The 17,053-nt window shown below is 31.2% G+C and overlaps 1 protein-coding gene across 1 annotated transcript; it reads left to right on the top strand.

Moving 5' to 3' along the window:
- Positions 1 to 2,629: 2,629 nt before the first annotated feature.
- Positions 2,630 to 3,272, top strand: LOC108904770 (lysozyme c-1-like). Its single transcript, XM_018707445.2, has one exon. It carries the CDS (start codon positions 2,630 to 2,632, stop codon positions 3,062 to 3,064), a length of 435 nt encoding a protein of 144 aa, XP_018562961.1. The 3' UTR covers positions 3,065 to 3,272.
- Positions 3,273 to 17,053: the final 13,781 nt, after the last annotated feature.

The following is a 17,053-nucleotide window of genomic DNA, read 5'->3' as shown; positions in this document are numbered from 1 at the left end:
AAATGGGTCATTCGCCCAAGAGGGATGTGTTTTTGTTTCATTTCTTAGGTTATCATTTTATTTAGTATAAAAATTTAGTGGATTTAGAATAAGTAGTATAGGCGAGCAGTTCACCCTTAAAAAAAAGGCATGAACCGACTAAATTTTTAAAACAAAAACCTACAGCATAAAACTTTTTTTATTTTATAAAGTGTATTTCTGATAATTTACATAATTTTTTTATATTTTTCGACGTGGTCAGTCAATTGTTATAAACAAAAAAGTTGTAAAAAAAATTGCTCGCCGAATGGCATTTATAATGTAAAATGGACAAAAATAAACACTGTTTGTTCTTTGACAAAATTCGAAAAATGCTTCGTTTCCAAGATATTTACAATTTAATGTGAAGAGTCGACAAATTTTCGGAATTTTTTTCACAAAAACTACTGATCAGATTTTAATTCTAAAAAAGCATAATAATCAGCAGATTTTCTACTTTAAGATATATTTTTTTGGTATGGGTCAATCATTTTATTGAAGGTCTAAAGCGAGTAAAAACAAGTCTTTTAAAGAAAATTATGATTACACTTCAAATTTAAATTTTCTTTTTACAATACTTTGGATTAGATTATATTTACAATAAATATTTTATGATTCATTTTAATCGATATATGTTGACACTACAAAGGTTCAAAAGATTATTTTGTTTGGTTTTGTAGCCGGAGTAGGTAAGGTAAAATTTAAATATTCGAGTTGTGGTTTTATAAATGGCTAAAATTGACTTGAAAATTATACCAAAACTAAACTAAATAGGCTTTTTAAATCGTAAAGTTAACCTAATAATAATAATTGACCTAGCGGTCTCCAAAAATAAAAAAGTTATTGCATAATTTATTGTAAAGGATAATTATTTTATTCTTATTTTACAAAAATATTAAGAGCAATAAAAGTATATTAATTTCTTTTTTATTTAATTTTTAGATAATAAGTTTTTCGTTATTTTCGACAAGTTCTTGAGTTGAAATAAGCGTTTCATCATCAATTTCGGATGGAACATTCTGTCAGTCATTTAAGCACGCACAGACTGCACAGCATTCCAGATTTGATGACAATCAGTTACAATTTTTCGTAGAACATTTTCCATTTTGAAGCATATCTAACGCAGTTTCGCCTTTGAAATAATTAAAATCCAAACAGCTAGGTATAGGTCAATTAATTTATTGAAGGTCTAAAGTGAGTAAAAAAAAACAGTCTACTCTAGATCCATTGACACATGGATGGAAAATCGAAAATGACTGTTTGGATTTTAATTATTTCAAAGGAGAAACTGCGTTAGATATGCTTCAAAATGGAAAATGTTCTACGAAAAATTGTTACTGTTTGTCATCGAACCTGGAATGCTGTGCAGTCTGTGCGTGATCAGATAAATGTCAGAATGTTCCATCCGAAATTGATGATGAACCGCTTATTTCAACTCAATAACTTGTCGAAAATAAGGAAAAACTTATCATTTAAAAATTAAATAAAAAAGAAATTAATATACTTTTATTGCTCTTAATATTTTTGTAAAATAAAAATAAAATAATTATCCTTTACAATAAATTATGCAATAACTTTCTTATTTTTGGATTATTATTAGGTTAATTTTACGATTTAAAAAGCTTATTTAGTTTAGTTTTGGTATAACTTTCAAGTCAATTTTAGCCATTTATAAAACAACAAATCGAATATTTAAAATTTACTAATTACTTGCAAAAACTTTACTCCGGCTACAAAACCAAACAAAATGATCTTATGAACATTTGTACTGTTAACATGTATTGATTAAAAAAATCATAATAATGTTTATTGTAAATATAATCTAATCCAAGATATTGTAAAAAGAAAATTTAAGTGTAATCATAATTTTCTTTAAATGACTTGTTTTTACTCGCTTTAGACCTTCAATAAAATGATTGATTCATACAAAAAAAATAATATCTTAAAGTAGAAAATCTGCAGATTATTATGCTTTTTCTAGAATTAAAATCTTTTCAGTAGTTCTCGAGAAAAAAATTCCGGAATTTGTCGATTTCGTCACTTTTTTCACATTAAATTGTAAATGTCTCGGAAACGAAGCATTTTTACAATTTTTGTCAAAGAACAAAAAGTGTTTATTTTGGTCCATTTTACAATAACAAATCCATTCGGCGAGTAATTTTTTTTTTTACAACTTTTTTGTTTATAACAATTGACTGACCACGCCGAAAGATATAAAAAAATATGTAAATTATCAGAAAAATGTACTTTATAAAATGAAAAAAGTTTCATGCTGTAGGTTTTCGTTTTAAAAATTTAGTCGGTTCATGCCTTTTTTTAAGGGTGAACTGCTCGCCTATACTAGTTATTCTAAATCCACTAAATTTGTATACTAAATAAAATGATAACCTAAGAAATGAAACAAAAACACATCCCTCTTGGGCGAATGACCCATTTCCTTAATGTCTTCGTTTATTTCAAGTTAACGTTATCTGTCAATTACGTGTATATTGCGGGCTTTCCCATAACGCCGATTAGAATTTCCAAAGCTGAATTTGTTTAAACTCTAGCCATATAAAAACAGCCCGAGGCGTACAATAGTCAGTTACATCAGTTTTACTGAAGATTCAACATGACCAACTACGCAACTCTACTCGTCGTAATTGCAGTAAGTTTCAGCTTGTCCGAAGCAAAAGTGTTCGAGAGGTGTGAATTCGCCCACCAGCTCTTGAAGTACGGCATTCCCAAGTGGCAGATTCCAACATGGACGTGCATTGCTCAGCACGAGTCAAATTTCGACACATCTCAAATCAATCACTCCAGCGGCGACCATGGTATCCTCCAGATAAGCGAAATTTACTGGTGTACTGCTCATGGAGGCCCAGGAAAGGCGTGCAAGAAGACCTGTGCTGACTTCAGGAATGATTACTTGGGTGATGATATTGCCTGTGCCAAGACTATCTACGAGGAACATCAGAGGCTGTCAGGCAACGGCTTCAATGCCTGGGTTGCTTACCGTAATCACTGCACTGGAGATAACTCACATCACGTTCAAGGCTGTTTTTAGATAGTAACTAGATAACTCATTAGTTAGTTTTCAATCTTTCTGTTTTTTTTTTGTTTTATTAATATTTACCAGTATTATATATTTTATTTTCTATTTAATAGTTTTTTTATGACCTTAATGTATTTGGAGAAGCAAGGCAAATGAAGAATGTTGTTCTATACATTGTTTTTTCGAATAGATGTGGCTAAAATTTAATTTTAAAAATCATCTTTGACCACTTGTATTTAGAAATAAAAGAAAATTGTCAAATTATTTTGATATTCTGTCGTTCTCTGAATATATAATAAGAATTGTGAAACACCCTGTACACTATAATTTACAGCACGTGTGAACATATGAGAGGAAGAGACAGCATCAAAATTGCGAAGTGTTGTAAGTTTGTCTTATAATCTCGAATCTAATGATTAATGGTTTAGAAATTGCAAGGACATTGAAGTTAAAACAAAATAAAGTTATTTATTCAATAGCTCAGAAGTGAAGAAATATACAGGGTGAATGAATCGACACAGGATGGGTGTGTACAGTACAAGTTTCTTTTAGCCGCTAGATGGCATTAAATTAGAAAGACAAAGAGAGAGAGAATAAAAGTTTTAGTTACTTCGAAATATCTTCAAAACGATTTTTCGATTTACATAAAATTTGGTGGGCTAATACTTGTGTATAGATGTTACATTCTGACATATTAACGGAATAATAAATGCATTTACGGAATTGGGATGGATATATCCACCCCCTAAACAAATATGCTCATATTATAACCATTATAACTTCAGCTCTTTTATATCTGAATTTTTTTCGTTTATTTTCTTTTCTCCAAGTAAGGTTTCAATTTTAATATAAAATGGAAAAACCTAAAATGATTTTCCATGCTAGTGGTTATACAAAGCAACTGTTGCATTAAAATACTATATTTTTCTTGCATTCTCCTTTCCTTGTCTGTTGTTATGAACCCTCCTTATACAGGGTGTCTGGTAAGTATATGGCATACTCTCGGGAGTGTATAGGGGAAGCCAAAATAACCCTAGTTTGAAATTTTAATATTTTATGTAGACCACAAAGACTCATAAAGCCGTACTACAGTAGATGTTTTACACTGTCAGGGAAGTCAGGAACGGACTTGCCACCACACTCGTTAGGCCAAGTGGGACAGGTGTCATTGTATAGAGCTCAAAACTGAATTTTTAAATACTTTGGCCATTCCTATTTAAAAAAGGTACTCTACGTGTGTCAATGGATCTAGAGTAGACTGTTTTTTTTACTCACTTTAGGCCTTCAATAAATTAATTGACCTATACCAAAAAAAATATATCTTAAAGTAGAAGATCTGCCGATTATTATGCTTCTTTTAGAATTAAACTTTTTTCACATTAAATTGTAAATATCTCGGAAACGAAGCGTTTTTCGAATTTTTAATAAAGAACAGTGTAAGTGTTTATTTTGGTGCATTTTACAATCAAAAACGGTTTCAAGCCATTCGGCGAGTATTTTTTTTTATAACTTTTTGTTTATAACAATTGACTGACCACGCCAAAAAATCATCAGAAAAATACACTTTATAAAATAAAAAAAGTTTCTTGCTGCAGGTTTTTGTTTTAAAAAATTGGTCGATTACCCTTCATTTAAAAGCATATTTTTAGGGGTGAACCGCTCGCCTAGTAATGTGTATTCTTTGAGAAATGAGACTATACGGAGTGGTGAGAAAGTAATTGCTACAAATTCTAGTAGTGATAAAGAATAAAAAATATGACGCCTTTTTCCATACGCCGCGTCGTGAGCCTATTAATTTATGTTTTTGATGTAAAAATGCGAAGCTATCGAGAAAAACACGATTGACTGTTCCAAGTTGACCATCATCTACCAATAATGTTTTTTTTATCGACCACCTGTTGAAATAGAAACTGTATGTTAAATTATTTAATTAATAATTACAAAACAACTTCTGAATAAATTTGTAATTTGAAAGGACCAGTTTCTTCCAGCGTTATACAAAATAAAATTGCGTTTTACATTTAAACTATGCCTCGAATAAAAAATATCGAAAGACAATTTATGTTAAGTATCGAAGATATTACAAAAATTACATTAAAAAATTGAGGAGCCTGTGGTTTGGGCTTTTTTTTTGTCAAAACGATGTGGATATCACTTCCAGCAGTCCTATACCTGCTGATTCAATAAAATTAAAATTTCTTTCAAGAAGTGCCTTTACCTGAAACCTTTTTGTGATATAATTTTTAGATAAGCAACATAAATCAGCTACTTGGATCCACAGAAAAAAATACGTACATATTTTGCATAATGTGGATGAAAACTTAAATAAATTGCCTTACTTAACTTTTTTAACTTAAAACTTAAATAAATAAAACCTTAAATAATTTATTCTTTTAATGTGGCTGTTCAGAAAAGTCGTAGCTGGCGATTAAGCTTAACTTACCAACATCGTAAACGTACAGTTTTATATTGAAAATACCAGTCAAGTGTTAGTCCACTTAACAATAACAATATTTATAATAATCCAGTAAGCAAAGGTTTTTCCAGGAAAAAAAAATGTAGAAGTTTTTTCTCACCGGTTCTATATGTTTTTTGGGGTACTGAATCCGAATATGAGGTTTGCCGCCTCGCCAGGCGTCGGTTACACGAAAAAAGCAAAAATACTATTATTTAATAATTTTCATATTCATTCGTCGTCCTCATCTGCAGAATTATCACCTGAAACAACGAGAATGGAGACTTTAGATAACTATAATAGAATCCATAACGTTCATGTTCATTATGGACAAAATTTATTATGTCTGCACAATAGAGTTTAATATTATTTTTAAAACAGAGAAAACCGAAAATAAGATGAAGCATAAGTCAATACCTGCATATGGCTCAGGATTGCGGTCGCAGATCTTCCGTTTAGATGGACCGGGCTGTATATCCAGAGCGACTTAATGTTTTCTTTTTAGTCCTGTCCGGGCAGTGGACTGTTCGAACTCTTGAAGGATGGGTGCTGGTCTCTCCACTGGAAAAAATATTATTATGACATTTTGTTCTGTGAAGGTATAGTTTCTAATGTACAGTGATAAATACTAGATTAGAATAATAATTACTTGTAATAGTATAAATTACTTTCGATCTTCTCAGGTGAAACGTCTTGATCGTCATAACTGAGCAGTATTTCTACATTGGAGCACCTTCAAACAGAGTCTGGAGCAGTATAACCCAACCCTTCTACATCCGCAATTTCCTTTGCAGCCCTTCTGGCACTTGCAGGCAATGAGTGTCAGAAGCTTCTCTAAGGTTGGGGGCTCTAGGGTCGTGATGGGAATCAAGTTGCCTTTATTAACTTTCCATCCAACTTTTAATTTTTTTCCTGGAAACGCCGTTTCTGAACCTTGGATGACTGAACTATAATGAATTTGCTGGAAAACAGCCTTCAAAGACTACTGTTAGCATCGTTCACTCCTCATAAATACTGGCGTTTTACAGACAAGGAATAGCGCAATCACGATGAACATGTAAACATCAGAAAAAAAAATCTTTCTTGTTTCAGTTGTCTTATACCCTGAAGAAAACTTATGTGAATGGTACAGTGAAGATATGTTGTTTCTAACTTGCTTAGATTTTCTAAAACGCTGGACAAAAAATTGCGCATATCTTTGAAGTAATGTAACGAATAACTTTCAAAATCCGTTTCGACAAAGCAGGATTAGCTATGACGATAGCAATAAAACATTTTAAGTTGTTAATAGCATAGATTTTATAAAAAAACAACGTTAAATATTAACTTTTCGGCTAAATAAAGTAGGTACTAGTTTCCAGTTATAGCAAAATTCTCTAAGGGATATTTTTGGCGCCTCATAAATACTTTTTGCCGTAGTTTCAATTAAAATAAAATATATTGTAAAATTATATTATTTTCCACCAACACAAAATGTAAATTGTCGCAGCTGGTTCAATCCGAAAAGCGAAGCAATTTTATTTTCTAAGGAGTAGATATTTTGTTCTTTTTTTATTTCTTCCTGTTTCGTTCTAAATCTTCCAATTTTTGTTTTTATAGAGCTCCAAAATTATCGATATCTTACCATTTTAAACATATTCTTATATTTCTAAAATATGGGGTATAGGGTATGTGTTAATAAATATTTTCTGTAATATCTTCAGAACCGAGCACAATTTTGGATTTTTTTTGATAGATATACCTACATTTTTTGTGTAGAATAAAATTCTCTACCAATATCTGATAGTTGCGTGTATAATATAAACATACAAAACAGTTACAGAAGAATATTCACAAAGGGTTGTAGTAAAATGAACGCCCTGTATGATTTAACCTAATAGGAATATAATCACTGCATACTTCATGAAGAGAAACTAAGCAATAGCAAATTTTGCTCAAATCGGTTCTAGTTAAGGAGAAAACAAGAAATAAAAAAGTAACTTTAACACCCTGTAACTTTTTTTGGAACATTTTTCGTTTAAACAAGTTTAGTTAAATCGACACCATTTGGGTTCTAGATTATACCCTTGAAGTATGTGACATGCGTTAGGTGACACCCTGTATAACAGATATCCTTCGAAAATCAGAATATAATATTTGCCTGAATAAAAATGTTTAAAAGAAATTCTGTTATTAAAAAATATGTTAAAATGCAGATTTTATATCAGTATGTTGTTTCTCTACGAAAAATGTCTTCTTTGGTGTAAAAATGGAAGAACTACCTGCATTTTTCATTTAAATGGCAAGACATTCTTTTCTTTTTATCGAATTAACTTCTTCGCTCCTTCTTGTCGTTCTACCTACATCTAAGGTGAAGTATATCAAAGTATTTGAAATTGCATATAACAGCTAATATTTCATATCTTTATAACCCAGACACATATCTTGAATATAAATGCTTTAACCTAGTTTTATCACATCCTATAAAGTTAATTCTCTCATCGTAAAATGATTTTGTAAAAGAAACTATCCTTAGATCCTTCATGAAAATTGGAAATGTGGCCACAAAATTATAAAAGTTTTCTGTCTGAATAATTCTACAGCGAATAAAGTAAATTATTTTATAACCGTTCAGTGTTTGACTCTAACTTTTATTTTTTATTAAACCCATTACAAATATCCTATATACTTTGGCCATTTACGTCAAAATAACAATAACTTATATAAAAAAGTATCCAGTGGTAGTTTGATGACGTTTCATTACTTTCAGGCGGTAGTATAAAAAGTGTGTATTGCTAGCCCAACGGGTCCTTGTTTCACGTTCTTGGGTATTTTCAACGCCGTAAACACAACCTATAATCGTAAAACCCACTTACCGTCCTTTTATGGAATGCGCAAGTGCCTATTTTGATTCTAGGTCTCATTTCTTTAGTTGGTAGGATAAATTCTCCTGAGGATTTTAACGTAATCTTAGGCAGTTTTGTCAATTTGCTGGAATACCTAACCTTCACCATACCGAAATGAAATTAAGTAATTTTCTCTGGGGAATCGGGTTCCTGATAGCAATCCGGAAAATGCAGCCGATTGTCTTGACGATGATTAAGTGTGTTAAATGGGTTGTTTCTATTGTACAGGATGTAGTATACCTTACTCAGTAAATACTTTTAGATTTGATTATTACTGAACGCGATTTGTAAGCTTCTGAAGAATTCCTGATGTGATCTGAAACCATCTCATGAGTTCATGATGTGATTTGAAAGCTTTCGAAGAATTCGTAATATGATCAGAAGCTCCTAAAGATTTCTCGACGTGATCCAAAAGGAAAGGATTAGGTAATGTCATAAAAAAGAAAAGTTACTTCTTAAGAAGTAACTTTCCAAATACTTGTTTGTTTTGTTGTTTTGTTTCTCCTCTGAATTATAACTTTTCTTATAATTTTTAATGTCACAGAATACCGATGTAAATTTAATTAATTTTAATTTAAATTCCGTTTAATAAAATTTAAATGGGATACAATTTTGTTGTGTTGTATGCAGTAAGTTTACTTTCAATAAAAATAGTCAATATTTATGATTTTAGTAATCCACCTCAAGAAAATTTGTACGACCTAATTAAAGGATTTGTTATCGGCAGAGTAACAGCAAGTGGAGGCAAACGACATGATGAAGTCCTTTTTGGCTCAGAGATATGAGATCGGAGACCATTAGTATGTTATCCTGATTTGCTGACCGTTGCTGATGGTTCTCAATCAAGATTTGATCATTAAATCATGGAAAAGGCTTTTGCCCAAAACTATTTTAATGGGTATAACTGCATGGAAAATGTCAATAATATATTAAATTTAACTAACAAAATATGGGAAACGTGTCAATTATTAGGAAATCTCATAAATTTACAAAAAAAAAATATTCCTAAAGCATTTATTTTTTAGTTCCTAATAGTTCAATAAAGAATGAACAAAGTGCAAGAAATAATTCATTAATACAAACCTCTTAAATACCTTTCTATTAATTTTAGTAAACCGTAATTTAGTAAAGAAAAAACAAATAAATCAGTATATAAGTAAATTATCTAGAAAATATTCAGATTATAATAATTTAACTTGCTGTTTTAATAAGAAATATCAGAAAATGGTTAGAAAATGTGAAGGTTCTTGATGTATTTTATTTGACCCATTTAATATTAATATTTTAAAAAAGCTATCAAAAAAGTGATACGTAATAAATAAACTCCCAAAGTGGCGTTTCAAATTTCGAAGTATACAGGATGTCTCATAATTAGCTGCCAACCCTGAACAGACCGATTCTATGATCAAAACTAAGTAAAAAAGTTCATATGAACATGGGTCCGGAAATACTTCCTAAGGGCACAGGGACCCATTGAAGAGGGAGGAATGGAAATCTTTTTTTGTGCAATATCTCTCAATCGCGTTGTGATAAATGAATGAAATTTGGTATACACAGCTAAATTTTGATGAGCAATTTGATGGACTAATCCATTTATTACCACAAGGTCCATTGGGGTGGGTACGGGGGGGCCCTTGATACTTTTCGTGTGTAACTTTTTCATCTTTGACTTTTTAACAAGTTGGACAGCAAATTCCGTCTTCCCGAACTGTTTTACGTTAAAAAGGTACTCTTGTTTCAATTCGTTATCTTTAACGGTTTCTGAGAAAATCGCTCTTGAATTAATCCCACTTTGGTCAATTTCATAGTAATTTAAACAAAAAAATTTTTTTGTTTAAATTACTATGAAATTGACCAAAGTGGGATTAATTCAAGAGCGATTTTCTCAGAAACCGTTAAAGATAACGATTTGAAACAAGAGCACCTTTTTAACGTAAAACAGTTCGGGAATACGGAATTTACTATCCAATTTGTTAAAAGTCAAAGATGAAAAAGTTACACACGCAAAGTACCAAGGCCCCCCCCCGTACCCTCCCCAATGGACCTTGTGGAAATAAATGGATTAGTCCATCAAATTGCTCATCAAAATTTAGCTGTGTATACCAAATTTCATTCATTTATCACAACGCGATTGAGAGATATTGCAAAAAAATGATTTCCATTCCTCCCTCTTCAATAGGTCCCTGTGCCCTTAGGAAGCATTTCCGGACCCATGTTCATATGAACATTTTTACTTAGTTTTGATCATATAATCGGCCTGTTCAGGGTTGGCAGCTAATTATGAGACACCCTGTATAACATAGAAAAAATATCAAATCAGCCTGTGGAAAAATAGTCTGGAAAAAGAACCCCCACAAAATCAATGGAAAATGATTCCCAGTCGATTTTGCTAAAATTGCAGTATGTTATAGTTTTTAATTATCTGATCAAAAGTTGCCATGGGCCCAAAGTGATCCTATGAATAGTTTCAGAGATAAAGAAGGGGAAGTATGTGATTTTGGCTGTAGGCCTGCGTAAGCTTCACGAAGTTTCAAGTTGATGGATTTAAAAACTGTGTAATGAAATTTGACCAGTAGGTACAATGCTTTTGGGATCGTTGAATCTGAATTTGGGGATAGCTTAGGTCACCTGGAGGTCAAGTAAAGGTCGTTTCAAGGTCAAACTGAAGAAAAGACTTGTATCAAATTTTGACCAGTGAGTGAGGGGGGGGACTGAATTCGGGGATAGCTTAGCCCTACAAGGTCACATTTAGGTCAAGTCAAGATCATTTCAAGGTCAAAGTAAAGAAATGGCATTTTCCATTGATTTTGTGCGGGGTTCTTTAGGGATGTGTCACACCCCTTGCACCACCCCTATTAACACTAATTTGGCGTTAATTAAGATCCGCGATGAGCCTAAATCATGTACTAAATTTGGTTTTCTCACGGTAAAGAGCTGTAAGTATATATTTTTTTTTCAAAATTTGAACCCCCACTCTGAGGCCCATATTTCCTCATGGTGTATGTTGGTATACAAATAATTTGCCTTAAATATTATTATTTTAAGAATATTTCATTGTAACTATGTACCAGAGACGATATAAATATATTTTACTTGTTTTATTTGGAAGCTTTTTCATTAAATTAATGAATACGGAATATAAATCAAAGAAAATATTTGATTTTCAAAACGTAAGTCAAATAAAATTGACTTTTAAGTACATTACTGATTAACCTCATAAATTTCCACAATGCTATTCGTAAGTACATAATTATTATTAAAATCCATTTAGGTTCACGTTGATAAAAAGATATTTGAAATTTACTATTAATACCTCTAGATTATGCTAATAGCTAAGATTAACTTTATTAACATATTATAAGGTCGTAAACTGTAAACTTTCTGTTAGTTATAATTTGTCTAGGACTTCCACATCATAGAATGGTTTTACCTACAGTGTTCTAATTTAAATTTTCATTGTAGGGTTTCCTCGAATACTTTTCCTTGTAGATATTTTTTTCAATATTTTAATCGTTTTCAAAAAAAACAGTTCAACATCGCGTAAAGATATATCAACCATAATTTTGTATTGTCACGTTGAATTGTTTTTTGGAAAAGAAATTCAGAAAAATAACCCACACAACTCTACGGTCAAAAGACGCAATGAAAGTCCTTCACCCCTATAATTTTATGAAAATAACAGCAGAAAATACATATTTAACACTTAGATACTTAATGCCTCAAAGGGAATTGTATCTAAAATATCATTTATTGTTCCAAAAGTTTAATAAAACACGAAAATGTGCAAATTTTGATATGCTTGGGTAGGTTTTCAATGGGAACCATTTATAAAATCGTTCTAGCCGGATACGTCTGTATAAAGTTTCAGTGTAATACGAGGAAAGTACTAATTTAAAATATTTTGGGTAACAACATTAATCAGTTCTAAACAGGTGTCTGTTTATGAGAGGTTTGCGTTAACCTAAACCCTATCATATAAGTATATATTGTATTCATAGTACGGTTTCCTCTGATATCTGTTTGAAATATGATTGGCTTTGAACAGTGTTGAAATGAATTAGAAACTCGACATTTCGCATTCTGAAGTCATTTTTTAGAAATGAGTAGCATTAAATCTTAATTCTCTTATGTAAAAACTTAGGACCTCTAACGAGTCTTAATAAAAGCTTTAGGGATCTTATGTGAATCAAAGGAAAGGAACGTAAGACATGGAAAAATATGAATTATATTATACCAATCAAAAGAACTAAGGAATATGTAACCTAAAATGTCACACGTATATTTAAGGAGTACTAATATTCAATTTCCCAAATCGTATAATGCTGACTGTGTCCATAAGATCTCATCTGACTCAACTCCAACTACCGGGTTATTAGAGATTATCTTTCTATCACTTTTTATTTGTTTAGTTACATTAGATAATAGAAAAAGAATATCAAGAAACAAAGTACATCAGGCTCTAAGCTTCAATAACGTTACACAGACCTATATCTCTTCCAATACAAATTGATCATCTAATCTAGCAATAAGTATAACTTCGTTGATACTGTCCAGATGTGGAAAACTTCAGACATTCCTCTGAAGATGTATTCTATGTTTTCTTTCAAAAAAACATATATTTTTTTAAGATATTAAGATAATTCAAACAAATCCTATTAGATGAAGTCAAACAACATTCTTCTATACCAGAAATCTAGGTATGCAAAAGAATTACTTCTTTGGCCTGTATTAGATGTAGTGATAATAAATTTAGTGACACTAACAGCTACATCTTTAACTTGTATCATTTTAAATAATAAAATCCTATGAATGTATGCTCTATCAAAAATATCTCGAAACACTTTTGGTGTAGATTAATGAAACTTGAGCTGGTGATTTAACTGAGTAAAGATGAAAATTCACCGGACTACACAATTATATGAACGTACAAATATATGAACCAGTAGTAGAGATGATGGGAGAGAAAAAATTGCAGAATTTCGACGGCATTAAGTATTTCGGAAATTTTGTCAATCCCTTTGATTCCTAATTGCATTGTATTAAGCTATTTTAAGTAAATTCAATTTTTTTTCTTAAGAAATATTATCAAATGAAGACAAAGTTTGACATAATCTAGAATAAATAAAAAAATCCAGTTATTACATCAGCAATTAAGGGTATTCGTCGCTGAAGTGAAATCATCCCAATCCATTAATAGCCCTAATCCAAGGACAATAGCCAAAAACACTGACCCGTAAATTTGGGCAGGTAATTCTTGGGACATAAATGTGAGATAGCCAAGTGAAGCAACGATTCCTTTTTGTACATCGTCACATTTTTCCTTAATACTTAGTTGCAACGTAAATTATTTGCTGTGTTACTTAGTGTGACTTTATTTTGGTGGACAGTAACCTTCTCCATAGAGTAAAGAATTACAGAAACATAAACCACAAACTAGAAGTTCATCTTTTTATCTATTTCCGTTAAAAAAATTACTCATTACTCTAGAAAATAATTATTACGGTTACATTTTATGAATGAAATAAACAGAAACTTATGTCTACGTCTTGGCCCTTTGAAATTATTTTCATGTGAAACGCACTCTTGTAGGGTAATTAGATTAGCATGCCCTGTCTGCTACAGTCGCTGTCTAACAGGGGACAGTGTTTTAACTATACGCTACAAGCCTAGATCTACGTATCCTTCATTACACGTAATTTCATACATCTGGTTCAGAACCCGTTGAACAAGCAGGAATTTCCTTTAAACGTTCTAATTCAGAAGTGTAGTAGGAAAACCCTGACGTAGCCCGGGAGCAATTTCGTATTCTTGTGTGGGTAATTTAAATTGTCGTATAAAACTTTCAACGCGAATATAATGAATGATGCGCCTGTGGGATTAACTGCATCACTATATCATCTCGAAAAGTTTATGATTAGATTGTATCAGTGCGTAATCTTATTAAATATTTAACTTAATAGGGTAATGAACATTTAGGAAGAATTAATTTAAAAGGTTATAATCTCTAGTTAGATAGTTATCCATTTGTTGTTGTTATAGACCCTTTAACGTAGAATTATTTAGGTTTATATTATACAGTAATGCTTATACAGTGTGTCCCCGGATATGGCACCGCACCCTTGTAAACTTTTTTACTGGTGATTTTTCGAGAAAAAGTTATTCTCTATAAAAAGTTTTGCTTACCTTGGAAAGCCATGAGCAGTAACTAAATAAGTAACGAAACATACAGGGCGTCCAAAAAAATTCAAAAGGTGAAATTTTCCTTAAGCAACGTGCCTTTAATTTGTATTTTCGTTAAAAACTGTATTTGACAAAGTTGTTCGAGAACTCAAGGAATACTTAAATACAGAGTTTAGTCAAACAAAAAGAAAAAAAAATCACTTTTTGCAAATAAGACGCGATTAACTATCTTACTTAAGGAGGTATATCGGGTTTACTCAAATGCACAGATGTACTTAAAATTTATATAGCATATTAGCCAGTGCTCCCTCTAAGCGTCATATTTTTTTGAATTTTTTTTTTGAATCTAGATTTTGAGATGTTGTTGTTGAAAGTTGTTCATTTTAACATAGGTTTATATGGCGAAGATGGACGGTGCGGCTCTTTTTTTTGCCCATAACTGAGAAAAAAATGTAGAAAGTGTGAATCAAAACTTTTCCATAGATAGTGTTATCTTATTTTTGATGTAAAACTAATGTAAGTTTTGAACAGTACAGCTGTATTAATTAGAAACAGAAACCAATAATTGCATTTCTGTCTGACTTGAGGATTAATGTGGCAACGTCGCAATCAGCTGATAGCAAGGAGGGAATACATTTGAAAGACTTGATAAAAACGAAATTGATTTCAAACATATACATTTTTCCTAAATCCCATGTACATTGTTATCAACAATAAATTATCCACAACAGATGATTTTTTGTAATGTTTTTTGTAATGTTTTTAAAAAACTAGATTAATTAAAAAAGACTATTTATTGGAATAAAAAATACAGTTGATAAATCCTTTTAATATATTTAATGGTTTATAAAAGCATCGTATTCATTACCCAGGTATATTTAGGGTTCATAAAGTTTTCTTTACTTGATTAATATAATTAGTAATACTTGAGGTAAAAGCATTTGTACGGGATGACAAAGGAATATAAATATTTCTCAGCAAACTTTATATCTAAAAAAATAATGTAATTTTTATCACAGAACCTTCAAAATTACATCCAACATTTTCTTTGACTTGGACGAGAGATGGGCGCGAGTGTCATTTCATTTCTTTAGAACTAAATTAACATAATTCTCGTTGTTTTACCAGTTCACATGATTTACGGATTTTGAATAAAGCATACAAATCTTCGCGAGGATAATACGATATATTTGCTATACATAATAATTATATTGTAAACTACACAATACATTTTTGAACGCGTACGCATCTTTAACCGAATTTAACGCGCAATATCTCCGATGTCCGAGGTCTGTAGGTTCGCAGTGTGTACAACTGCTAGTCAATTATTAGCGTTGTTGCCACATCTACATAGTCTTTACGCGTTACACATTACATATAATTTAAAATTACTTAAATATGATATTTTTATGTTGTTAATTAGTTAATATGTATGCTATGTGCATATGATTTCTTTGCTATATAGATAATGTTTATCGCAAATAATTTCAATAGAATATATTATTTTCAAATTGGCAGCGGGCTTTAGTCCCATAAGAAAAGCATAGGACCCCCCTGCGCTCCTCACTTCCCTCGGACTCCGATATACCTCCTTAAAGCAGACAGAAATTGTAAAAATAAGTAAACTTTTTTTTAAATTTAATATAATATAAAAATAGCTTGATAGAACAATTTCCGGGTTGGTTGCCACGTCGCACAGTGTACTAAATCGATGAGTCGAGGGACAAAATCTAATAACTTTTGATAGGCATTAAATGAAGACAAGAGTGACAGGTCTTTGAAAAAGTTGAGTAATTACCAATCAGGGAAAAATACGGGCGATGTGTAAAAATTAAAATTTGACCTTAAATTTGAAGGTCAAACTTACCTATACTTTCTGACCCTTTCCTGGGTGACATCTTTGGTTTGTCCTGTATAGAGTCCATAACTATAGCTGTAGTAGGCAGCATAGTTATCATTGTATTCTTTTTTTATCTTTTTAATATTCTTTACATTACCAGTGCAATGTTATCGAATTTTATAATTAGCTTGCGAACTGCTCTACGAGTTACAGTTGCATTTGGATAATATTAATTAAAAATTTGTATTGCACATCCATATGAAACATTACCGATTTCATAACATTTCACAAGATAAATTCGCTATATTTAAGCATCTCTCGGACAGCTTTGTTAAATACAGTTTCCCATGGCTTCCCAAGATAAGCAAAACTTTTCATCAAACATAACTTTTTCTCGAAAAATCATCAATAAAATCCGTGGACACTCTGTATAACGGCAAATCTTAAAATTACTTAGTTTTGGAGAAGCAACAATTCCAATAGAAATATTGTGTCTTTCTATAGCAGCTGTTTTTGTGTTATAAATTATTAGAAAATAATTAAACAATTAATTATTATTAGAAGATAGAAAAGAAAATATAATTTTAATTTATCCTTCTCTCCGATATACATATATTTTATACGAAAATTTACTTCTCAAA

Source organism: Anoplophora glabripennis, unplaced genomic scaffold (assembly GCF_000390285.2).
Source record: "Anoplophora glabripennis isolate ALB-LARVAE unplaced genomic scaffold, Agla_2.0 scaffold124, whole genome shotgun sequence".
NCBI lineage: Eukaryota > Metazoa > Arthropoda > Insecta > Coleoptera > Cerambycidae > Anoplophora > Anoplophora glabripennis.
This window is presented reverse-complemented; position numbering and strand designations above follow the sequence as displayed.

Excerpts from the sequence above, each read along its gene's own strand:
- LOC108904770 (XM_018707445.2), top strand. The coding sequence starts at position 2,630 with ATGACCAACTACGCAACTCTACTCGTCGTAATTGCAGTAAGTTTCAGC.